The 25,705-nt window shown below is 44.5% G+C and overlaps 4 protein-coding genes and 1 non-coding gene across 37 annotated transcripts; all 5 read left to right on the forward strand.

Moving 5' to 3' along the window:
* The first annotated feature begins 88 nt into the window (after positions 1-88).
* LOC123131627 (transcription termination factor MTERF15, mitochondrial) lies at positions 89-5,309 on the forward strand. Of its 3 annotated transcripts, none has more exons than XM_044551287.1 (2): positions 89-4,356; positions 4,448-5,309. In XM_044551287.1, the coding sequence occupies exon 1, from the start codon at positions 173-175 to the stop codon at positions 1,334-1,336; it is 1,164 nt and encodes a 387-aa protein (XP_044407222.1). In that variant the 5' UTR covers positions 89-172; the 3' UTR covers positions 1,337-4,356; positions 4,448-5,309. The 3 variants fall into 3 exon arrangements, with proteins under 3 accessions (XP_044407222.1, XP_044407224.1, XP_044407223.1); XM_044551289.1 differs by having other exon boundaries at positions 89-3,669; positions 4,297-5,309; XM_044551288.1 differs by having other exon boundaries at positions 89-3,154; positions 3,228-5,309.
* A 794-nt stretch (positions 5,310-6,103) lies between these two features.
* On the forward strand, positions 6,104-6,174 carry TRNAG-GCC (transfer RNA glycine (anticodon GCC)). The gene has a single exon. It is a non-coding gene; the product is annotated as a tRNA-Gly (tRNA).
* A 2,929-nt stretch (positions 6,175-9,103) lies between these two features.
* Positions 9,104-19,220, forward strand: LOC123131629 (transcription termination factor MTERF4, chloroplastic). Of its 31 annotated transcripts, none has more exons than XR_006464234.1 (6): positions 9,104-10,459; positions 15,192-15,353; positions 15,424-15,579; positions 17,087-17,344; positions 17,429-17,582; positions 18,986-19,220. XR_006464234.1 is itself a non-coding variant. In XM_044551294.1 (3 exons), the coding sequence occupies exons 1-3, from the start codon at positions 9,218-9,220 to the stop codon at positions 10,388-10,390; spliced, it is 1,011 nt and encodes a 336-aa protein (XP_044407229.1). In that variant the 5' UTR covers positions 9,104-9,217; the 3' UTR covers positions 10,391-12,549. The 31 variants fall into 31 exon arrangements, 4 of the variants coding, with proteins under 4 accessions (XP_044407229.1, XP_044407231.1, XP_044407228.1 ...); XR_006464241.1 differs by lacking the exon at positions 18,986-19,220 and having other exon boundaries at positions 9,104-10,095; positions 10,171-10,293; positions 10,381-10,459; positions 17,087-17,583; XR_006464244.1 differs by lacking the exon at positions 18,986-19,220 and having other exon boundaries at positions 9,104-10,095; positions 10,269-10,293; positions 10,381-10,459; positions 17,087-17,583.
* On the forward strand, positions 12,885-14,999 carry LOC123131628 (uncharacterized). Its single transcript, XM_044551290.1, has 2 exons — positions 12,885-13,255; positions 13,349-14,999. Exon 2 carries the CDS (start codon positions 13,675-13,677, stop codon positions 14,893-14,895), a length of 1,221 nt encoding a protein of 406 aa, XP_044407225.1. The 5' UTR covers positions 12,885-13,255; positions 13,349-13,674; the 3' UTR covers positions 14,896-14,999.
* Positions 19,221-19,759: 539 nt separating the features above from the next.
* Positions 19,760-25,085, forward strand: LOC123131630 (NEDD8-conjugating enzyme Ubc12). The gene is made up of 6 exons (XM_044551297.1): positions 19,760-20,002; positions 20,817-20,929; positions 23,095-23,203; positions 24,163-24,241; positions 24,313-24,429; positions 24,612-25,085. Exons 2-6 carry the CDS (start codon positions 20,821-20,823, stop codon positions 24,747-24,749), a joined length of 552 nt encoding a protein of 183 aa, XP_044407232.1. The 5' UTR covers positions 19,760-20,002; positions 20,817-20,820; the 3' UTR covers positions 24,750-25,085.
* Positions 25,086-25,705: the final 620 nt, after the last annotated feature.

A 25,705-nucleotide genomic window follows, 5' to 3' on the forward strand; every position in this document is an offset into this window, starting at 1 on the left:
GGGCAACGTGTGGATGGAAATGGGCCGTTGGATGTCATTTGGATGGTAACTTGGCCCAGCCGCTGGATGTTCATTTCAGAGTCGATCCCTGTCCAGCACACCACACCACCGGAGACATCCGACGCCACTCGAATTCCCCACCGCCCGCCGCCGCCGTCGCCGTCGCGGCGCCATGCTCCACCTTCGGAAGCGCGTCCTCTCCCATCTCCTCTCCGCCGCGCCAGCGCCTTCCACATCCCGACTCCTCTCTCTCCACCGCCTCCTCTCCGCGGCCGCGCCCGCCGTTTCCCCCAACCCTAGCTTCGCCGTCGAGGAGTACCTCGTCGGCGCCTGCGGCCTCACCCGTGCCCAGGCACTCAAGGCCTCCGCCAAGCTCTCCCACCTCAAGTCCCCCGCCAACCCCGACGCCGTCCTCGCCTTCCTCGCCGGCCTCGGCCTCTCCGGCGCCGACGTCGCGGCCGTCGTCGCCAAGGACCCGCGGTTCCTCTGCGCCAAAGTGGAGAGAACTCTGTCCCCCGTCGTCGTCGGGCTCACCGGCCTCGGTCTATCCCCTTGTGATATCGCGCGCCTCGTCTTGCTCGTCCCCGACAACTTCCGCCAGAGATGCGTCGTCTCCAAGCTAGAGTACTACCTGCCACTCTTCGGCTCCTTCGAAAACATGATCCGGCCGCTCAAACATGGCTCCTCCATCCTCGACTCTGACCTCGAGAGGGTGGTCAAGCCCAATGTCAGTCTCCTAGCAGAGTGCGGAATAGGTGCTTGTGATATTGCCAAGCTCTTCGTATGTTCGCCGTGGATACTGTGTGCCAAACCAGGGCGTGTCCTGGAGATGGTTGCGTGTGCTGAAGGTATAGGTGTGCCCTGTGGCTCTGGAATGTTCAGGCAAGCGCTGCAGGCCGTCTCATACTTGAGCGAGGACAAGCTCGCTGCCAAAGTGGACTACTTGAAGAAGACATTTAGGTGGTCAGATACGGAGGTCCGCACTGCTGTGTCCAAGTGGCCGGTTGTGCTAAGGTGCTCAAAGGACACGCTGCAGCGCAAGTCCGAGTTCCTCATCTCTAAGGTGGGCTTGGAACCGGCGCGCATTGCTCACTGGCCGGTTATCCTCGGTCTTAACCTGGAGGGCCGGCTCAGGCCCCGGTACCATGTTATGAGGTTTCTTAAGGAAAATGGATTGCTCAAGCGTGACCCAAGCGACTGTACAATTGTTAAATTGACTGAGAAAGAGTTCTTGGAGAAGTTCATATGCCCTCACAAGGACGCTGCACCATACCTTGCTGAAGACTATGCAACCGCTTGCAGAGGGGAAGTGCCTGCGAGATTCATATTTGCATGAACCAAGAAGCAGGAAAATGGATTGCTAGAGCGCGAGGGGAACTACTATTCAGCAGCCTTAGTTACTGGGAAGATTTTCATGGAAAAGTTCGTATGTCCATACAAGGAAGCTGCCCCCACCTTCCCAAAGACTGCTGCCACTTGTAGGGGAAGTGCCTTCTAATTTCAGACTTACATCACCAATAACGGGCTATGAGAATTGGTAACTGCGTATGTCTACGTGTAGTGAGCTGGTAATTTTTGTCTCAGTGTTCTTTGCCTAACTAGATGTTGGTTATCTGCTATAGCATATCTGGTACTGTACATGTTAATTCAGTGTCGCCAGTCCTGGTTGAAACTAATAATTTGATTTTAGAGTACTTGTACGTCCACTATATCATTTAGAGAGAAGAAAGAATCACATTGCGATGAACTTTTCCATCCTGATCTCATATTGATACGCATTCTGAACTAAGAAAGTGACATCAGGGCATTCTGCAAATGCTTTCAAGTATTAATGAAAAGTATATCTGCACGCTCTATATCTTTATGTTCTGAGTGGCAATTGCAGCTTTCAATGCGATCCTGAGTTAATCTATCTTTCCATGAAAAAGGGTTCTCAATATGGCCATAAAGATGACAAGAAGTCCCGAAATTTGTTGAACTTTTTTTCGGGAACAATTCTGGAGTTGTTGATGGTCACAACGTGTTGATCACTGTTGAGGGTGCAGTTTTGATATAGTCTGTTGGTTCCTCTAGTTCTTCTTGCTTAGCTGAATGCCTTCATTTTTCAAGCAGTAGCTTTGTTTATAAAATATTAACTGTTGTGAAAGCAGCTCATCGTTTTCTAGTACTTTGTATCAGTTTTTTCCTTTATTTTTCTCTTATATTCTTGGATGGCATACTGGCTGATGATACTTTTTCTGGGAGCATCTGATGTCAAAACTGAATAGTAAAGTAGTTGGCCAGTAGCATTTTTGTCGATGGCCTACCCATATAGCACTATGTAATGGATATGTCGAAGGCCCAGGTATTTGTACTGGAGAAGCAAATTGATGCTTGTATGGTGTGGTGCTGAAAAGCAGAGGGCAATTCAGACAATACAGGAATATGTTAAGGTGGTCTTAAAAAGGTTATGGCATTACCATGTTACTCTCTGCCTTACCTTTTAGCTAGTTTTAATCTATATTAGCACTATCTATATAGATACTCAGGACATTTTTATCATTGGTGTGCTTTATTGGGATAGCAAGTCACCCTCTGTCTTATGTTTGATATTTTGCTTTTTTAGATGCTCTTTTATATTTGCTTTAGTTGTGTTGATTACAATATTTTGTGAGGACATGTATGCTGGTATTGGAAAAAACAGAATGAAGATACCTTAGCCAAGAGATGGTCCGAGAGATGATATCTTAACAAAAAAAGGGCAGCCCCAGTGCATGTAGCTCCCGCTTGCGCAGGGTCTGGGGAAGGGTCCGACCACTTTGGGTCTATTGTACGCAGCCTTTCCCTACATTTCTGCAAGAGGCTGTTTCCAGGACTTGAACCCGTGACCTCATGGTCACAAGGCAGCAGCTTTACCACTGCGCCAAGGCTCCCCTTCAGATGATATCTTAACAAAGCCTGGTCTTAATATTTAGGGGAATGCAGTATTTTTTCTCAGTTATACTGAATGCCATCTCTTCGTGCACTCCTTTCAGTTAAATCTCAGCCTAGGCTTGCAAGTACTAGCTGTCAGATAGCGAGCGTAGTTATGGAATCTTGGAGAATTGCAAACACAGAAACTGTAGACATGCTGGCCTACCTCCAATTAAGAATCAAGATGTGTGAGGAGAGGATGGTGAGCATATGTTTATTCCTGATGTTAGGCTGTAGAAATTGGAATAAATGAGATCTCAGCTGTGTGCTTGCAGTAACACAAAGGAGATGGGCACATGCTATTATTGGCGCAGAGCTCTGATTTGAAATGAAGATCAGTTGCGTGTCTCTTCTCTAGTGCCTAGTTTAGCCTGTGGGAATTATAGAAATAATATTAATGCAATGAAGGCGAGGGGAAGGGGTCTATTAAGGAATGAAGTGACTTGCCAGGTGAGTAATTTGTTTTTAAAAAAGTAGTTTCCTTGAGTAAGAATTGGCCGGGCAATAAAGAGCATACTGACTGATTTACTGAGTGTTGTAGATTGATGGTGCTTTCTTACTTTCTTGAGAAGAAGTGATGAAACTAGATATAGATGCATAGTTCTTTCTTCTTCTTTCAGGAGATCGACCAAGCATGGTGGTTGGGGATTTGCTATACTACACATGATTCTGATGGTTCTGTTAGTTGATGATGCCTGAGACTTCCTTCAGTTACAAGTATTTATTCAAGTGTTGATGATGCCTTTCTCCTTCTGAATTTTGCAAGTTGTGCAATCCTTCTGAACCTGATACTTGCATGATAATTTACTTTCACACTAGAACATTTTCTACCCTGGGATAGAAACTTGTGCTCTAAACTTTCTTTTGTACGCTGGGAAACTTCTGGTGTTATCAAATGGTCTTTGCTTTTACTCCACCTCTATGAGCACTGTTACCGAAGAATGGGTTATTGAAATACTTGGGCAAAGAAGCTGCTGTTCAATCGACAGTTGCATTTAGCACCAGCTAGTGCTGCAATTTCTTATTATTTTAATAGAAAGCCGCAAATGATCGAGGCGCTATGTAGTATGTGAATTATGTGTTTTCATCTTCACCTGTACAGTTTTATTGAGTCAACCATGCATGCCATCACTTTTTTTCTGGAGCTGATAAACGAATGTAAACAAACATATTTCTCTGTTTTCCATCCATATATATGCCATGTAAGCAATTAGATGTGGAATTTAAAGCCGCTAGCTAATTGATGGTGATTTACTCAGACTAATATTTAGTTTGCCCTTTCTCTTGGTCTTACCAGAGCTTTCCTTTAACGGGAACAGTCTTAATAGAGCTTTTTATGTGTAGGAATTTGGTGCATGGAAGCAAGCAGAGGGCAGTTATGGATAAAGTTCAGCAAGCTAACTGGTACGAATAAAGCTATGTTGTTATTCACCCTCCATTTACCGGGGTATCCAATCTGCTTAGATTGATCTGCACTTGCACTTCCTTTGACTAGGTATGCGCTGAAGTTTATTCCCTTTTTTCTGTGATTTCCTGGCTGTGGCTGCATACCATTTTGAAATCCTGAGCAATTTCCGCAGTACAAGTGCGGAGTGGTAATTTGATATTTAGGATCGGAACAAGTTAAATATGCACTCTTCCTAAGACTTGAGAATGATGCAGCAATGTATCATCCATAGTATCCTGCGTATTGATTCTGAGGATGCTCTGAGATCTGGCAATACAAACGCAAGGGGCCGAAGGTACCGCTGCAGTCAGGCTGGATATACCGCTGCAGACGCAAGCTTACATGATCGCTGGAGGAGAGACATGGTTTCAGCCGTGGCGGCGCGAGATTACTCGACACTCTATTAAGACGGCGGGGGAAGATCAGTGTCGCCGTCCAATCAAGTGTCGCTAGCTGGGGAAGTTGGCAGCAGTCTGGGAGGTGAGGAAGATGAGATGATCGTGTAATTGCTGGGCGTTTTTGAACCCTATCAGTAGAGAAGAAAGATTGATATGTGTGAGCGCCTGCTAATGCTGACTCAGTGTTGCAAATCGATCGCTAGATCACAGCTGAGCTAATATTGCTGAATAATGGTGAGGGAGAAGGTATTTGTTGATAACCTTACAAGGAAGCTGCCTCACCCTGCTGAATGCTCTGCTGCCGCTTGCAGAAGGCAATTGTGCACTAGATTCAGATTTGCCAGCCTGATAAAAGGAACAGTGTGTCAAATTTCAAAAGTAATCAGTTAGTTCTTTTTCTCCCGACTAAAAGTTTGATTTCTTAACATGGTGGCATACTGTTGGAATATTTGTCTGAAGCTGGGTATTCATATTTGTATAGAAAGCAAGGGATGCTGATATCTTGGATATTACTTCCGTAGCTTTGTCATCATTTATACTTCCATTTTGTGCTTTGATCTGGGGTGCAGCATCTACTAGTTTCTGTTACCACTATATTGCGTCAACTATCTTAGGTGCCATCTGCGCCGTATTTGAGATCCGTCACTTTCTCAAGTTCTATAAATGTGTTCACTTTTTTCGTCCTGTCGAGTGCTAACAGGGGGCAAATTGTGATATCCTCTGAAGTCTGAACAGGGAGCAAATGGCTCCTGGCTTCCATTTGGAAGAGGACCAAGATGATAATAGTACCTACCATGTTATCTCAAGGCCGCCATCGTGTAGCAAAAGCTTCATCCACTGCCTCCTTTCTACTCCCTCCGTAAACTAATATAAGAGCGTTTAGAATACTAAAATAGTGATCTAAACACTTTTATATTAGTTTACAGAGGGAGTATTATACAGAGGACGATGTTCAATATTTGGTACCGCAAACGACGGTCGTTTCACAGACTGGTTTTGGAGAATGGATATAACTTGCCTGGATCTTTTTTGGGTGAGTGAATTTTGGTAGGGCATTGGCCGAGGAAAATGGGCATATCTTACCTGAAATTGTTCCCAGTGTGTAGATTAGATAGGTTGCAAGGGAGCCTCTTTTTATTTTCTTCATGTGAAGAATGCTTTTAACTGAAATGCAAATGTGTACTTGTAAAAAAAATTCAGTGTTCACATCTGTACTGAAATCCTTTGAGTTCGATTGCAGGACGCATCCCGTTTGCTAAGCTAGTGAAGTGGTTGTTAAGTTTCTGCAAATAAAATTAGCATCTAGGCACCAGTGGTCTAGTGGTAGAATAGTACCCTGCCACGGTACAGACCCGGGTTCGATTCCCGGCTGGTGCATTTTTCTGGTCTTCATTTTTTGTCCTTTTTTCATCTATGTTTTTTTTATTCCTGACGTTAAATCCTGCATGCCATATAAGTATTTTTTTTGCTTTATAGACATCAAAAGCAGAGGGAGAAGAGTAGTGAGAGCGAAATCAATTTTTTTTCACTACAGATGCTATCATCACTTTCAACCACCTACTCAAGGCCATCTGCGCGGAGAAGAAGACCAGCTATGCAATGGAAATCGTACTCCGAATAATGCCCGAGCTTAACTGCATACCGGATGTTTTCTCCTACACCATTCTTTTCAAGGGTCTCTCCAACGAGAAAAGAAGCCAAGAGGCTCTAGAGCTGATTCACATCATGGCTGAGGATGGGGGTAGCTGCCAACCTAATGTGGTGTCATATAGCACCGTAGTTGATGGCTTGTTGAAAGAGGGTGAGGTGGACAAAGCTTACAGCCTATTTTGTCAAGTGCTAAAGAGGCGAATTTCACCGAATGTTGTGACATGTAGTTCAATCATCTCTGGCATGTGCAAGGTTCATGCGATGGACAAGGCTGAGCAGGTTCTTCAACAGATGTTTGATACAAGAATTCTGTCAAATGTTGCTACATATACTAGTCTCATACAATGATACTATTCATTAGGACACTGCGAAGAGGTGGATCGGATTTTCAAGAAAATGTCTAGAAATGGTGTTCAACCAAATATTGTAGCTTACAAACATACGGATGGATTATCTTTGCAAGAGCGGAAGATGCGGAGAAGCTAGGAAGCTTTTTGATTCTATGATCAGTTTGGGCCAAAAACCGACGGTTACTACATACAACATTCTGCTCCATGGGTATGCCACGGAAAGATATTTTCATGATATGCATTGTCTCATCGATTTGATGGCAGAAAATGGCATTTCACCGGATCATTATGTCTACAACATATTGATATTTGCATATGCTAAAGAAAAAAGGGTTGGTGAGGTAATGCATATATTTACAAAAATGCGGCAACAAGGATTCAACCCTGATGCAGCGAGCTATGGGACGGGAATAAACTTACTTTGCAGCATTGGCCGAATGGATGATGCTGTGTTGCAATTCAATCAAATGGTAACGGAAGGATTAGCTCCTGATATCATAGTTTTCACCACCCTTTTAGTGGTTTTTGTTCTTGTGGCAAATGGGAGAAGGTCCATGAACTATTTTCTGAAATGTTGAATCGTGGAATCTATCCCAATGCTGTGTTCTTCAACAGAATTATGAGCCCCCTTTGCAAAAATGGAAGGGTTATGGAAGCCCAAGATCTCTTTGACCTGATGATACACATGGGTGTAAAGCCGGACATGCATACTTATAACACGATGATGGGTGGATACATGTTCGTTGGCAAGATGGATGAAGTGAGGAAGTTACTTGACAATATGGTCTCAACTGGCCTGGAACCAGATATTTTCACATATGGATGACTACAACTTGAAGGAAGTTGCACATTTGGCCTAAGCTAAGCTGTAATTTTTTAGTTACTTTTGTCAGTCATGGATCTCCCTTGTTTCTTTGATTTGTGTCATTCCTGTTTGCACATAAACCCATGTTATGGTTGAGTAGATAATTAGAGGGGGCATGAGCTAGCTGCTCTTCATGACTTCCATCTGGTAGCACAAGTAAAAAGACCTTGGTAAGCACATGAGGTGATAATGGTACGAAAGAACTCTTTGTTGCCTCACACCAATTGTGAAACCATGGTGATCTCCTGATGCATGTTGCCAGCGGGATGATATGCGTTCAGATCAAACCAGTGCTTGTGTTTACATACAAGTATGTTCCAAATGATTAGCAACACAAAGCTAGGGATTCGCCTGACTTATTCAGTTCTAGCACCCAGGGGCGAACCCAGAACAAAAAAGACACCGGTGTCCACATGCAAACCATACATGGGAGGATAACAAGCAATAATACACATAGAAGTAGCACACAAGAATAATTTAAATGTGATGGGCATCATTTGGTCACATGAAGGGCCAAGATTGTCTTAAGCTTCTTAAGAAACATTTCCATAAATACCCCTAGAATTTATTGGTTATTATGTTGGCACAAATGCACAACGAATTATACTATTTGTGTTCATCGATGAAAAAATAAAAAATAGTAAATAAAGCATATTGTTTGAATTGCATGGTTCCAAAGTTAAACTTATTCGACATTGGTTCTTACCGCCATCGTGCGTGGCCAAGAAATAATCCAACTAGATATGAATCATTCAAAAGATTGACAAATTGCGGCCATGAATTAAAAACCCTAGCCATACAATTTAGAGAAAAAGAATTAGATAAAATTAAACAATCATAATACCCTCAAATGTGGATCCTGGTTGTACAGTTTAGAGAACGAGAATTACACAATTAAGATACATACATGACCTAACTCAGATACATACATACATACATACATACACAATTAACATACATACATCGATCTGCCAACTCCAGTAGCGACCGAGGGCAGGGACGGGCGCTTGGTGTCTGTCTCTAACTGAGCAGGCGACAGCGGAGAGGAGGCAGAGGCGGCGAGCAGCCGAACAGAACACGTACTACATAGAGGGCAACGCACATGAAGGGCTTGATCCAATTGACCCAAAGCAGACAGAAGAGAAGGAAGCCCACACGCCCCTAGATGAGCGGGCATCACAAGGAGAACAACAAGTTTATAGCATAATGGACCGGTACAACTTTGTAATAAATCATCAACAATTAATATAGATGAGTGAGTACCCTAATTGAGTATTTTTTTTCTTTGTACTGTAAAATTTGCTAAAAAATTCATTTTAGTTTGAGATCAAATGTGCTCCAAATGAGTTGAACAAAAATATTGCACAAACATAACGAGAGAAAAACCTTGTAAACGGGCCCACTCCAGAGAGCAGCACCCAGATGAGAGTGAGACCGACGCGTGGGGCCCACTCCAGAGCACCCACGGAAATCTTCTCCACGGCCTCCTCCTCATTCCCGCACCAACGCGTTCCCCTTTACCTCGCCGCCGGCGCCACCGCGCCGTCGCGCCGCCATGCTCCGCCTCCGCCTCCGATGCCGCGCCCTGTCCCAGCTCCTCCCGCCCCCATCCTCGTCTCCCATCTCCCAGCTCCTCGGCTACCACAGCCGCCTCCTCTCCGCGGCCGCGCCCGTCGTCTCCCCGAACCCTAGCTTCGCCGTCGAGGATTACCTCGTCTCCACCTGCGGCCTGACCCGAGCCCAGGCACTCAAGGCCTCCCCCAAGCTCGCCCACCTCAGGTCCCCCGCCAACCCCGACGCCGTGCTCGCCTTCCTCGCCGGCCGCGGCCTCTCCGGCGCCGACGTCGCCGCCCTCGTCGCCAAGGACCCCAAGTTCCTCTGCACCAAGGTCGACAAGGGCCTGTCCCCCATCGTCGCGGGGCTCTCCGGCGTCGGCCTGTCAGATCCCGAGATGGCGCGGCTCCTCTCGCTCGCCCCAGACAGATTCCGCTGTAGATCCATCGTCCCCAATATACACTACTGCCTGTGCATCTTCGTGTCCTACGAGAATCTCCTCTCTGCTGTCAAGCGCAATTTCTACATTCTCACGTCCAACCTTGAGAGAGTGATCAAGCCCAATGTCGCGGCCCTGCGAGAGTTTGGGCTTGGTCCTTGTGCTATTGCCAAGCTGTGCCTCGCTCAGCCATGGCTGCTCACCTGCAACGTAGAGTGTGTCCGGGCGACGGCGGTGTGCGTCCAAGGTCTGGGTATACCCCGAGGATCTGGGATGTTTAGGCATGCACTCAGTGCTGTTGCATTCGTCAGCGAGGAGAAAATCGCCGCCAAAGTGGAGCACCTGAAGAAAACATTCAGGTGGTCGGATGCTGAGGTGGGCATTGCTATTTCTAAGGCTCCAAATGTGCTGAATAAGACTAAGGAGTTTCTGCAGAGAAGGTCAGAGTTCCTCATCTCTGATTTGGGGTTGGAACCCGCATACATTGCTCATCGCCCCGTAATGCTCTCGTACAGCTTGGAGGGCCGGCTAAGGCCCCGGAGCTACGTTGTGAAGTTTCTTAAGGCAAATGGATTGCTAGATCCCGACCGGGACTTGTATTCCGTGCTTGTAGTGACTGAGAAGGTATTCATGGAGAGGTACATATGCCCTCACAAGGAAGCTGCACCATGCCTCGCTCCAGACTATGCTGATGCTTGCAAAGGGCTAATGCCGACTAATTTCAGATTTACATGAAGCAAGGATTGGTTATGGAAATCGCTAACTGTGTATGGCATGACAGTTTTCACCATTCATAGTAAGCTGGTAATTCACATTAGTATTTTTTCCCCTAAATAGAGATTGATTTTCTGCTGTAGTATGTCTTCCATATGCTGGTTTGGTCGCTGCTAATGCCTGATGAAATTGATAGTTTAATTCATGAACCCTGTGGTGTTGATGTAATGATGTTCTAGTTAAGTAGACATGAAAGCATCGCCTGCAATCTCTAGAAATGAGAGTCCATGAATATATTTGTGTTTCTGACTTCCATTTCTAGGATAATGGAAATTGAATATGTGGGTAGACCAATTTCCTTGTGAAACCAGAACCCAGAGAATCAGAAAGGATGAGAACTGTATTGCATCGTTTTCCAGTAAATATATCATATGAGTTGCTTTCATCCAAATTTTTATTTCCATTTTCATTTCTGTCTTTTTTTACATCATTTACAGTTCATTTTTATATCCAGGTTATGTTTAGAAAAATCAGTTTTGCTAAAGCACATCTAGATGTGCTATAAGTATTGCACATCTAAGTCCTATGTCATTGATCTTACGTTGAGATTCGTGTGGATATTTTCTTTTTCTTTTTTCTTTTCCTCTTTATGCTTGATTCACTCACTTAGATGTGCAATAACTAGAGCACATCTAGATGTGCCCTAGACACACCCTTAGAAAATATATGTTTCTATTGGGTGTCTTATTATGCCTTTTGGTTTCTTTCCCATTCTTCTTCTAAGATTTAACATCTTTGTTCCTAAATCCTGTACCTGATTTTACTTCCACTGAGAAAATTTCAAACTTGAAAAGGTAATAATCTATTTGGGACTAAACCATGATCAACAATGACTTAGTCTCGTCATTTACGTCTGTCATAGTTTGTCAGAACTAGAGGGTCTGCTCAGGCCCTGATACTATGCTGTAATGTTTCTCAAGGAAATGGATTGCTCAAGCGCAACCTGAGCTACAATACCGTTTTCATGGTGGCTGAGAAGGTTTTCATTGAAAATTTTCATATTGCCCTCACAAGGAAGCTGCCCCGCACCTTGCTAAAGAATATAGGGGAAGTGCCATCTACTTTCAGATTTTTTTTCTTGGAATACTTTTTTCTAGGAACTGACAGCATTTATGTTGGCGCTAGCTGTTTATGTTATGAAAAATACTTGGCTGTTCCCCGGATACTTAGAATTTTGGCTACCTTTGGAAAACTTTATATTACTTTGCAATATTAAATGAACTTTAAATGCATTATATATCTTGAGGACTACTAGGACTGAAGCTGTAGCCGTTGGGTGCATTTTATGCGAATATCCACACATACAGGTTAAAGTTGGACTCTTGGAGTTAACGAGTTGCCATTGCGGTTGACACACTTGAGTTATTTTCCTCTTGTTTTTTTTTACTTGTGTCATTCCTGTCTGCACAGAGACCCATGTTATGGTTGAGTAGATAAGCTGGTTGCTCTTCATCTGGTAGCACAAGGAAAAAGAGACCTGGGAAGCACAGGGGGGTGATAATGGTCCATGTAGCATTACTACTGGGTTCAATCCCGTTACACGCATGGTACATCACATCGGTTGAATTCTTGAGAGATTGATCCTTGCCTCCTTTGTACATACGGTCTATACATAGCTTTGCCTTAAAGGGCTCATCAACAAAGAGGAAGATGTCCGGCATACTTGTTTGATTATACTCGGTTGTGGTGATTTCCTGATTCCGATCATTCTTTCAGGTAGCAGGAGCCTTGATTTAAAAGCTTGGCTACCAGAGAAGACATATTGTGTGTGCTCAGTGCTAACCAGAGAAGACATAGCATGCATGCACATAGGCTGTACTTGTTGAGCAGCCGCCGAGCAGGGGATGTTTACCTGGAGATATTGGCTTAGCCTAATCCATCCAAACTCAGTCTTCAATTTACTGAATTTAAATTAGATGTTGCTTTCTTTCTACCGGGAGAAGATGTCGGATGCAGACGCGAACCCGCCTGAATGAGACAGAGGATCGACCTCGCTTCGGGGCGCACACACTGCAAGCACATGCTGCAGTCAGATTCCAATGTCCAAAGTTTTCGGCTTGCTTACACAGTTTCTTTTGCTTGGGCCCAGAATAAGGGAAAATCTTGTTTTTGCCACTCTAGATTTCGCCAATTTTCCTTATGCCACTCTAGATTTTGACATTTCACTTTTGCCATTCTTAGTTTTTGACAATCATCACAATTGCCATTCTGTGGCAAAAGCAAAATAATTTTATTTCATTTTTGCCACTCTTAGCTTTTGACAATTATCACAATTGCCACTCTGAAAATTTTGCTTTTGCCACGGGAATGGCAATTGTGATAATTGTCAAAAACTAAGAATGGCAAAAGTGATGTCAAAATCTAGAGTGGCATAAGGAAAATTGGCGAAATCTAGAGTGGCCAAAATAAAATTTTCCTGAATAATTTGGGGGGTGGGGGGTGGGGGTGGGGGGGGAGTTGTAAAACAATCTTGTTCCACTGGATGCAGCCTCTTTTTTCATCTGAAAGACACCCAGCATTTCTGAAGATACATATACACCTACAGTTTCAGCAGTGAAGTTCTGTTTCCAGTTGCAATAAGGTTGGTTACTTATCAGCTGAGTGCAGTAGTGGAGACTGATCGGTGTTGAATTCGCTGCCGGCTCCGAGATCTCGACCCGACCGATGGATGGATGGATGGACGGAAGGCGCTTTGAAATCGTTGCTCTGGCGCCGTATATTATATGCAGTCCTATGTTTTTTCTTCCTCTATTTAGGGGAGCATCATCAGGTTTAACAGGTGACTATTTGGTTGGTTACATCTCGTACAAGGGAAAAGCGTATCAGGTACCCCAACGCCCACACCAGATATGGATTCTCAGTTCTACTAGAATTTTTATGAAACCGTTTCATTCGATGTAAGTTCCATTTTTCCTACAGTGTGTCCCAAGAATTCATTGACGGAACCGACGCTCAATGTCGGCTCATCTTCTTGCAATCACAAAGAAAAATAAAGAAATATTTAACTCATCAAAATATTGCCAGTCACTCAATTTCTTTTTTGACGGGTGCTCAATTTTTTTTTAGAGAAGACAGGGCATCTATCTAAAGAAAAGAGTGTAAGCCCAGGGCTGTGGCAGCCCAGCCCATTTCACGCAGACAAAAAGCCCAGCCCAATTGTATATGTCTGTCAGTCAATGTGACAGAGACTGACCCACGGCTTCCCCTTCCTTCGCGCAGCTCCCTCCCTCGCCGCCGGCGCCGCCATGCTCCGGCGCCGAGGCCTCGTTCTCATCCAGATGCTCTCCTCTCCCTCCGCCGCCACCACCTCCCCCCTCCACCGCCTCATATCCGCAGCCGCCCCACCACAGGTACACGCGCGGAGCAGCATCCTCTCCTCTCCCCGCCGCCTCCTCTCCGGCGCCACAGCCCCCGGCATCTCCCCGACCACCGGGTTCGCCGTGGAGGACTACCTCGTCTCCACCTGCGGCCTCACCCGACCCCAGGCACTCAAGGCCTCCCCCAAGCTGTCCCACCTCAGGTCCGCCGCCAACCCCGACGCCGTGCTCGCCTTCCTCGCCGGCCGCGGCCTCTCCGGCGCCGACGTCGCCGCCCTCGTCGCCAAGGACCCCAAGTTCCTCTGCACCAAGGTCGACAAGGGCCTGTCCCCCATCGTCGCGGGCCTCTCCGGCCTCGGCCTGTCAGATCCCGAGATGGCGCGCCTCCTCTCGCTCGCCCCACACAAATTCCGCTGCAGATCCATCGTCGCCAAGCTGCACTACTACCTGCCCCTCTTCGGCGGCTCCTTGGAGAAGCTGCTCCGGGCCATCAACTTCAACACCAACCTCCTCTGCTGCAAGGGGAGGGTGGAGCCCAATGTCGCGTTCCTGCGCGAGTGCGGGCTGGGTGACCGCGACATTGCCAAGCTGTGCAGCTCGATACCGAGGATGGTCACGGCCAACCTGGAGCGCGTTCAGACAATGGTGGCGTTGACCAAAGGCCTCGGCGTGCCCCGGGGGTCCAGAATGTTCAGGCATGCTCTCAGTGCCGTCGCGTTCCTCGACGAGAAGAAGATCGCAGCCAAAGTGGATCACCTGAAGAAGACGGTCGGGAGGTCGGATGCCGAGGTGAGCGTTGCTCTCCCTAAGGCCCCGTTTCTGCTCGCCAAGTCGAACGAATCGCTGCAGCACGGGTCCGAGTTCCTCATCTCTGAGGTGGGGTTGGAACCGGCGTACATTGCTCGTCAGCCGTCATTGCTCACTTACAACCTGGAGGGCCGGATGAGACCTCGGTACTACGTTGTGAAGTTTCTCAAGGAAAATGGATTGCTCAAGCGCGACCCCAGCTACTATACTGTTTTCAAGGAGACCGACACGTATTTTGTGGAGAAGTTCATATGCCCTCACAAGGAAGCTGCACCGTACCTTGCTGAAGACTATGCCGCCGCTTGTGGAGGGGAAGTGCCCGCTAGATTTAGATTTACATGAACCAAGAATTCTGAGTAATATATGTAGAATCACGATGTAGTTCTGAAGCCAGCTATGTTTTGGTCATTATTTGGTAATGGAGAAGAACATACATGTTTTCTGAAGATTAATGTGGCTTTCTAAAATCTATCCTTTTATTATGTATTGATTTCTCCTTTGTGCCATGCTAATCAGAAGATTACTTTATACGTTGAGCTTTTACTTCATAATCGTCATGGGAAGTTCACTGCTTCATAAATAGTTTTTATTGCCGTTTTGTGAATTTCAGTTCATGTCATGGTTATCTTGACTTTCAGGATTGTTGGTTGCAGCATCAGAGAAAGGTAGGTCACAAGCTGTAGGTGCATGCCAACCTCAGAGGCCAGAGACCCCAGATCTGGGAGAGGCAGTGCTGATTGAGGGGGGCAGCTGGAAGACGTGATGACCCATGGACTTGGAACATCGACGCTTAAGCTTTGGTATGAGATATATGTGATTTTGTCAAGCCGGTCTTCCAAAACTGAAAGGAGTTTTCTGTCTATGAAGCAGGCGACTTGTGATGATTATCGGAGGTCATTCAATTACTTTTAGATGATGCCCATCATCTTTTTGTGCAGTTCATGTTGGCAACCTTGCTATTGTGCTTGCTGGTTGATGATAGTGTCCGTGCAATGATATAAGCTTGCTAAAGGAAACCCATGTGAGGTACTTCATAATCTAGAGACCTTTACTTCCTGCTTCTTTTTCATCACTAACATATGTTCACAAAAAATGGGCACCCGCATTTACCGAAGCAAACTGTGAGCTGCATTGGTTTCAGTTGCACACATCACTGAATTCATTGGTGGCCTCACTTTCTTTTGTGAATTCCGCAGTCTGTTGAGGTTGTGATTAGTTCACTTGGTCTAATCATGTTAGTACAGAACTAAATATCTGTCGAAAACTTGCCCACTATCTGATAGAACTCCCTCCAATGTTATGAAGGAGGTAAACCTTGATAGCTGGGCAGGTAAAGAAACTGAGGTGGCATGTCGATTTTTTCCCATCATGATCTAATTGGTTTGCATGACCTGTCAGCTATCCTGTGTAGAATATGCATGTTCTTTCAGCATTGCTAAACCTGCACGGAACTTAATTCGCTAAGTACGTCCTACTCCATGATGTAACTTGTGATCTTGATCTGAATGAGCTATAGTATGTTCAATACAGTTAGTTTGTAGCTTGTGATCTTGATGTGAATGAGCTGTAGTATGTTCCACTACAGTAGTATGTTAATTGCAGTTAGTTTGTACTGGATCTATCAGGGATGTTATGTAACTCAAGAAGTGTTGCTTATCGTTTGCAAGTTGTTAAATTAATTCGAGGCGCCAGCTATACTGAGGTTCTGGGTAGATCAAGATTTGAAAGTGAAAAAATCTGACCCATATGCTGATCTGTTCTTGTCTTGTACAGTGCGTGTGCTACTGCTTGTGTTCATGCTAGAATGCTAGTAGCTGTGTTACATGCTAGATTCATGTTCATGCTAGAATCCTAGAATCATGCTAGTCTGAGTCCTACTACATGCTAGATTTGTGCTACATGCTAGTAGTTGTGTTCATGGTAGAATCATGTTCATGTTGAGTGATGAATACTAGAATCATGCTGACTGATGGCATGTTCATGTTAGGATCATGTCCTTGTTTCATGTTGCATGTTGAAACTAGGGTTTATGCCATGAGTGGATGTTATACGTGCATGTAGTAGGACCATTTTAGGATGGTTCCAAATCTGCATGGCTCCACATGGGTGCTATTGGCACTTGCTGTTGTTATTTTTAGATGTTTCCTTGTTTAGGATAGTGTAGTGATCAGTGCCAGTTGCAGCAAAGAAGATGCCACTGATCAGTGACTTGCCCAACAACAAGTGTCATTGATAAGTGGCATTTGTCCACTTGCTGTTGGGTAAAATGGCACTTATCAATGGCACTTGCTGTTGGGCAAAATGGCACTTATCAATGGCACTTGCTATTGGGCAAGTCACTGATCAGTGTCATTGATCAGTGCCATTTGCACTACAGCAAGTAGATTAGTGCTCTTGCCCAACACCAAGTGCCACTGATCATTGCCATTTGGCCATGAGCACATGCCATTGATCAGTGGCACTTGCTTGTTTGCTTGCTTGCTTGCTTTATTTGATACTAATACTTGTCATGTTGTCTGACAAGATACTGAAGACTGACTGGGATATGGCGGGTGGAGGAGCTCAGGTCGTGGTCGGAGCTGAGCGCGCCGAGGATTTCATCCCCACGAACAGGTTGCTCAGGACGGTGGACCTGCCTGGCAGGATCGCCTTCATGAGCGTGCCTCGTTTAAGGGGACTATCTTCGAGGCAGGGCCACGATGAGGGAGCCAGGGAGCCGATGATATTCTACCAGCAGATCAAGGACAACGAGGACCTCGTCATGCTCGTCGTCCCTCCAAAGTTCGTGGAGGTGATGAACACCTGGCTGGTCATCAAGCGACTCCCGCGTGTGGTCAGGCTCTCAGCCAACAAGGGGTGCGTGTTATGGGTGCAGGTCCAGAACTTCGAGGGCCAGATGGTGCTTGGCCGGGGTGGAACTACTTCTGCCGCCGCCATCGCATCGTCCCCGACGACCTCATCATTGTGCGCATCTCCGGACTCGGACTGAAGGTTCAGATCTATAACCACGACTCGTCGGTGATGTGCAGGTATCGTTGCAGCAGGCACAACTGCCTTGGTGGCATCGAGCATGCTATGTATTTAAGTTAAGTCAGGTGTTAGTGGAGAACTTTTAGGGTGTGTGGCGAGACTTGTGCTGGGAACTTATTCATATTTTGGCTAGGAGCAACACCTTGGCACAACAGGTAAGGAGAATGCCCCTGCTCTTAATCTAGACTTATGCTATCTAGTTAAGTAGTTTGCTGTGTTAAGTTTGCTGTCATTATATTGCTTGCTTTGTTTGATCTTGTTGTTGTGATGTTGCTGTTGTGTTGATCATGTGTGGTGGTAAGACCACCACATTTGAATGGGATGAGCAGAACACAAACGCTAATTGCAATCAAACAGCTGAAGTTTGCATCTGCTCACACTCTAAGCACAAATGCGGGCAACCAAACAGCAGGGGGTAAGTGCTTCTCGATGCGATGCAGGCAACCAAACAGGTTGCATCTGCTGCATATGAGGCTGTTTTTCAGCAACCAGGCTGACTAGAGATGGACATGCAATGCAACTACTGTTGCAAACTGCAACCAAACACGCTCATGGTGTAGCAGCTGCAGCCCTGCTCCACCTCCTTTACGATGCTGCGAAGTAAGGAAGCTTATAGAAGTATCCGTGTGTCATTCCTTCACCATCACGCTTGAGAGTTCCAGTTTTGATTTTTGATCCTTGCATATCATGTGTTCGCTCGTAATAATAGTATAATGTCTGATGAGTTTTAGCTGCCCTGATTTGTTTCCTCTACAAACTGTAGATCTCCAATCCAGATAAATAATGTTTGCATGCTCTCCTCTATGATTGTGGGTGCTTAAATCTAAGCTGTACTGTTTCCTTGGTCGTTGTTTGGTAACTCGGTCATGTTGAATATGTTACTATTTGAATTAAAACCACCACAAGAATTATGTAATGGAGTAAGTAGCAATTACGCACATGTATAATGTTGTTGAAGTGTGGAACCATGCGTCTCATGGAATTGTGTTGTTGATTTTTCTTCTACCATGCCGACAACTATTATTATTTAGTGTTTATACACCATCTTATTATTATTTGTTTCTCGAACCACAACTTTCATGCCTTCTAGTAAAAAGTAACAATAAAAATAAGAATCTGAGAGAAATATGTACCAAAAAATGGAACCGTGTTGTAGGATATAACTAGATTTTGTAATTACCGACAAAGCCACCTGTCATCTTAAAAATATAAGCTAATTAATGCTAAATTTACGTTGTAGTAACCCAACTTTGCATCTTTCTATTTTTCAGCTTGACTTCCTTTTCTCCAATAAATTTCGCAACTTATGGTTTTTGGTCTTTCCGGTCTACTATGTAGAATTAGGGATTAATTCCTTCATAAATAGCGCATCCAAGAATTAATATGTGGCAATGTGCTCTAGGAAAAATACACGGAATCTTGATGCAATGAATTTTCAATGGTGTGGCTGAATTCGAAATGTGTCGTTCACGCAAGCAATTGCGGCCTTGTAACCAAAACAAGGAGGCAAAATAGGTATTCTTCATGAACCAAACGTAAGTGCATACATATGTAAAATTAATGATATTCGTGTATTCTGACCAAAAGCTTGATATGTTGAACTAGTACTATTTGCATTCATGTATGTTAATCGGTTTACTTGAGAATGCATGGGTTTACATGTCGCAAATCAACATGCATATATGCCAGAGATGAATACTCCCTCCACCCCAACTTACTTGGCAGTCTTTTCTTGATCGGGGAGGTACTAAATTTTCAGTTAGCCTCGACATGGTAACCGATTTCTAACATCCAAACACAATCTGATCTGATTGCAAGTCTGGGTGACATGATATTGCATTGTTGATATACAATGATGCATGATAATCCCGCGTTTGAAATATGGGTATTGTTTTTTCTTTTGGGAGAAAAAAGGTCAAACTGGGGGGATTCTTCTGTCTTGATTGTAGTTTTTTTTCTTGGCTGAGGCCGTCAGAGCCAAACCTTATCTATCATATTGGCCTTTCGGTTTTGTCTGGCCAAATAAAAGAGAATCTGATATAAATAATAACTGGGTATTGGAATCCGGAGAAAGAAGAGCATTGATGATTGCTTTGGCCTTCCGTTTCAAAAAAAAAAAAAATGATTGCTTTGGCCTCGTCCCTACCCGAAGTGCCCTCCTACTTGCCGCAAAACTACGGCCGGACTGCCACCGCACCTCCCTTCTTCCCCTCGTCTCCCCTATTTCACTTCCGCCCCCCACACGGCGCCCCACCGCGACCGCGAGCGAGGAGACCGACCGAGCTATCTAGGGTTCGCGCCTCCCCGCCGGTCGCCGCCCGCCCGCCGATCCTCTCCCCGCCGCCGCCCACGCCCGCTCCGGCCGCTCGCCGCTCCGGATCCGCGCCCCTCGACCTCGGGCCCCGCCGCCGGGCCGCCGGTACTTCCTCTGCCCCCCTCTGGTCGCGCTTCTGTATGCCGATCTGTGCCGTGCCGCTGTATGAACTCGCCGCTGCTTACCCCGTCGCTGTTGCGTTGCTGTCGGAGTTAGCGCCCCATGCCACTGCTGCAGCTGTTTGCCGCCCCACGATTTCGCATGACGAGTCGATTAGAGGAGATGGCCGGAGAGGACGATTTCGGGATGCATGCTGTGTTAGGATCTAGTATATTATACAGGAGGTAGGGGCGTAGGGCAGGAGCTGGCAGTAGGCCGCGTCGGTTCCCAGTCAAGTCCCAATGGACGCAAAAGCCCTCGGGAGAGGCTCTTCCAAATAACCGCGACAATAGATGGGATTCGCCCGAGACGAGAAGAGTTTAGGCGTAACGCCGCACAAGTGTTAGATTAAGAGGGTTGACGGTCCGTCATGGTTAACCTGACCATAAAACTTCACAAGCTAATCCTACAAAGATAAGGAACTCGATAGTGCAGGCTAGTCATGATATTAAACTAATCTCTGAGTTAACTATGTTGTTAGGATTGGTTTCTTTTGTTTTATCTTCTGGGCAATCGTCGTTGCTAGTGCCATCAGGGCTGAATAGGTTGACAACATCACACTTGTTATCGATGGAACGCAGTAATTAAAGAGAACCAACCTGCTTCTGTTGATTTCTGCTGCATCGTTTCTACATGTTTGTGTGTAAAACCATTCTTATGCTTGAATGGTGCTTTTCTTGTTTTTGTCATTTTTGTTCCTACGAAAAGTCTGCTCTCTTTAGCTCATGCTCGTTACCTCCTCCCCTCATATGTTTCACAGGAAGATGATAAACCTTTTTAAGATCAAGGGGCAGAAGAAGGAAGAGGCGGCCAACTCAAATGGGGGGCCTCCTGTTAAGAAGCAAAGTCCAGGGGAATTACGTCTCCATAAAGGTTTGTTTTACCACAAGTGATTTGATCTTATGTTACTTTCTGGCAATTGGTGTGTAACTTCCTAATGTTGACACTTGATGTGTGGTTCAACTTGTGGTTTTTGCACCTGCTTCTATAGCTGCTGCGGAACGTATATTCATATGTATGATAAATCAGAGTGGTTAATTACAGTTATCGACTGCTGCCCTCTGAGTCTTTTCGATTCATCCCATATGTTCTATATAACAAAAATATATTGGAGAGCACCTTATATTATAGTTAGGATTAAAACCACTAGCCAGTGGTCAAACAAATGAGATTATCATAATCCACCACAGTGACATGCTATACATTGTGTATTGGTAAGTGCTAGGCTGAAATCCATTTCTTGCAACCGTGTGCATTTACATCGCCCTGTAAGCATGTCATGTTTTTTTTCGTTTCTCATTACAAATGTATGACTCCCTCCGGATGGGAATATAGGCGGGAGGGCCATGCACAGATGCACTGCGGCCCAAGATGGGCAGTTAACTCTCCCAAACGATTGGTTGCCTTCGTAAAAGAAGCCAATCAACGCACATATATTACTCATGCATGCAGCAGTTAATTGGCTGGTCCTTGGCCTCCTGCATCCAGCGGTCCAGAGCGCATGTCGCTCCCTGCCAATGCCCATTCAACGGTGAAAATTAATTCGTGGCTAATTAATGTGTGGGCGAGGGCAAGAAAACCACTTCAGATTTGGCGTGATTAATGAGTAGGGGACTCTTTTCACAAAAAAAAAGTAGATTACTCAACTGCTTTTTGACATTTATATTTTGAGGAAATGTCCAGAGCGCATGTCGCTCCCTGCCAATGCCCATTCAACGGTGAAAATTAATTTGTGGCTAATTAATGTGTGGGCGAGGGCAAGAAAACCACTTCAGATTTGGCGTGATTAATGAGTAGGGGACTCTTTTCGCAAAAAAAAAGTAGATTACTCAACTGCTTTTTGACATTTATATTTTGAGGAAATTATGTACATATTACCCCTTATTTTTTATGTAATTGACTAATCTTGTAATTCAAAGGGGTCTGTTTGGTTGTACTGGTCTAGATACTGCTATACCTTTTCCATGTCAAAAAAAATATGTTACCTTTCTGTATAAGCTCTGTTGCCATATTGGCTGAGCTTCTACCGGTTATTGACCCACCATTTCATGGGCTATTGTTCATGTGTGTGGAAAATTGGGAAATCTCTGTACCAATGATTATGATCTGTTTGTTCTTCTTTTTGTTTAACTTGCATAATATAGTTATTAGTTGTCACACTGTCGCCCAGTCAACACATAGTTGCCACCTAGTCATCCTGGTCCAGAGGAGGGACGCCATGGCCTCTTGTCTAGCCTGGAGGTCATGGGGAAGTGGCGAAACAAGAGAATTGGCGGCGTGTTCAGCAATCTGGACCCCACCACGTTCTCCTTGCCACTGTATTTGGTTATGATGGAGCTGTCTTGCCCATAGTCAGGCTTGTCTCTAGGCCTGCTTACGACAGTTTGAGAATTGAGGTGGAGCAGCAGCAGGAGCAGGGCCGAAGGGATATGGTGGGGCATGGGAGGGCGTGGAGGAGAGGATGAGCTGGCAACATGGCTGAAGTTGTGGGTAGTAGGGCACCGAAGGTGGTGGTGGCACTTGGCAATGGGTATGAGAGTAGAGAGGGTGCAGGCTTGAGTTTGTTGGGGTAGTATGCTGAGTGATAGTAGTTGCCTAGTGGGTGCCTGGGTGGCACATCAATCCCCTGTTTTCCTTTTTGGTTTGGCATCGCCTAATTGTCGTTAGTACTATTGTTTATGACTAATACTCCCTCCGCCCCATAATATAAGAACGCTTTTCAAGCTATTTTAGCTTGAAAAATGTTCTTATATTATGGGACAGAGGGAGTAGTTCTTTATAAGGAAGACCCAGATATCTTATTGTCTCAAACGCACTATTTTAACTACAGTTGGATACGAGAAATACAATTCACTATGGACATACTTACATATTAAAAATCAAACACTGTGATTTTTCTATCGTTCAAACCTGTGGTGTTAACATTCACCTATAGGTTCATGTGTTCCTGATTTATGTACATGATCTATATCGTGCCTTTCTAATTGGATAGTTTTCAAAATATGGATCTTGTTGACAGTTTCTGTCCTAACTCGCAGATATTGCTGAGCTTAACCTACCAAAGACAACTAAAATTTCCTTCCCAAACGGAAAGGATGATCTCATGAACTTTGAAGCTACTCTACGACCTGACGAAGGATACTATCTGTAAGTATCTTATTATAGATACTTCTTTTATACCTACTCTTCTTTTTGTCCTTTTGTCATGCCATAGTAATCTTCACTGAACAGTCAAGCTACTTAAAAACATGCACTGTTGCTAGTTGCCACATAAATGGAGGGATAGGTAGTTTTAGATGGCTGTTAACAAATTTCAGTCTTGCATTTTGGTGTACGTGTTTGAAGGAATATTTGTTGATGAATATGAGTTAATAAGAGAAATCAAGTTAGTTTTATTTTACAGCTAAATCACACCTTCCGCAAATATCTCTTGACATAGCATGAAGAAAGATTATTCCATTTATAGTACTTACTATAAATAGAATATGAGGAGCAGTTGATGACTACTGTTAAATTAGTTTATTTTTCATCATTTCGATATCATTCACGTCCCACTCCTCTGGCCATCATATCTCATCTTTTCACTACTAATTCAGTTTTCTTAAGGTGAGAGAACTTACTTTTGTTGGCCCCCTTTATAGTTGATGAAGAAGTATTTACCTAAAATGTAGATACGGGGATGTGAAAATGGATCACCTATAAGCTGTCATGTGTACACGTAGCCCCAATCGAGCTGTAAAAGCAGCAGATGATAGCTAGTTCTCATATAAGATATTTACTTGTGTTAGTTATCTTCCTTATTTTCTTAGAAGCATTTTGTGTCTTTATGTTTTTCTAGCAACTCTTGTAAGAAGAGTTAGTCTTATGGTTTGCATGAAGCAAGAATAAGGGAAACCATTCTCTCATGTAAGGTCTTTCTTACAGTCTCATCTTTCTCCTATATCCCTCCCCTGGAGCGGTGCAGACTGGCCCCACCTTTGTACAGTAGTTATCTGGTTACCTTGATGAACCAAGGCCCATCACCATAGAGATATATTAACCTTATCAGTTGATGAAAACAATATTAGTCAGTTATTCTAATATCCACAATATGTTTTCTTTCTTAGAGGTGGGTCATTCACTTTCACCTTCCAAGTTTCTCCTTCCTACCCTCATGAGGCACCGAAGGTCAAGTGCAAGACTAAGGTAAGCACCACAGCTTTGACTCCTTTCGTTCATCATCATAAGTTGACTGTTGCTAATGTGGTAACTTTCAGGTTTACCATCCCAATATTGACCTAGAAGGAAATGTCTGCCTGAACATTCTGCGTGAAGACTGGAAGCCCGTCTTGAATATCAACACCATAATATATGGTTTAAACCTTCTTTTCTCGGTAAGTGTCATCATATCCTATTAGGTTAACTGTGCAATGGTTGATTTTCCATTTGAAATGTAGTTTATCTGTTTGTTTTCTTATGAAATTTATTAGATGTCTGGGAATAATTGAAGTAATTGTTTCTGTTTTGTTTTCTCATCATGTGTTCTGGTCACAAACCATCTTGTTAATGTCTGCAGCAACCCAATGACGAGGACCCATTGAATCATGAAGCCGCGGCCGTCCTCCGAGACAACCCGCAGAAGTTCCAGAGAAACGTCCAAATGGCGATGTCGGGAGGCTATGTCGATAACACCCATTTCCCAAGGTGCAAGTAAGGCGGGCGGGTGGGCGGGCCTGCTACGTGCTTTGCTTCTGGCTTGCGCCCCCTACCTTATCCCCGAATGCCAACCATTGCACAATCTGAAGAAATGCGGGCGGCATACCCAGGAAATGTATCTATCATACTTGTTTGTGTCAAGAAGATGTGACTGTTATTGTGCTTGTTTGGTGGATGTTCTGGAATTGTCGTGTAACATGAAGAAACGTGGTGACATTATGCAGCGAAGCGAAACTCGCCTGTATCGAGCTGAAAAGTAAGTCAGGGGTGTGGATGTGTGGAACTGAATTATCTTGACCCAACAAAGAAATCACCTACGCAGGTCTTGTATCTACCTTTTGGGGAGGGAAAAAAGGCACTCTGAAGGCTGAAATCTATCCTTTTGAATTTAATGTTATCATATCAAAATCTCTAGGCAAACCTAATAATCTTAGGGTTGCTTAAGACTCTTTGAGTTTGCAGGTGCAAAATGTTCTAGAAAATCGCAGTGAACAAGATGTCAGGACCGGAGAAAATATCTGGTGAAAACCAAGTTACAATGAAAACAAGCTGACTTGTGAATGGAAGTCCCGCTTCTTAGCTTGAGCTGTAAATTTAAAAAAAATTGATTTTTTTGTGGCAAACATTGGTGGAAATTTTTAGTGCTTATGAAGTTCCATTACGAAGTGACATTTGTGGAAGTTGTGCCAAAAAATAACAAAATCGATGCTCCAAGCTGCTTTCGGAAAATAGCATTTTTGGACCTCTGATTTTTTTTCCATGAGTTACACGAATGTTATTACATGATGAAACTTTGCAAGCACACAAAATATTCATCAATTTTTGCCAAATTTTATTTCATTTTTTTAAATTTTACTGTTCACACGAGCTCATTTGAGCTGGAGCTAAGATACTCCGCGTCCACTTAGTTGTGGCATGTGGCTTCCAACTGAACACCAATACATACTTCTTTTT

Source organism: Triticum aestivum, chromosome 6A, assembly GCF_018294505.1.
Source record: "Triticum aestivum cultivar Chinese Spring chromosome 6A, IWGSC CS RefSeq v2.1, whole genome shotgun sequence".
NCBI classification, from domain to species: domain Eukaryota; kingdom Viridiplantae; phylum Streptophyta; class Magnoliopsida; order Poales; family Poaceae; genus Triticum; species Triticum aestivum.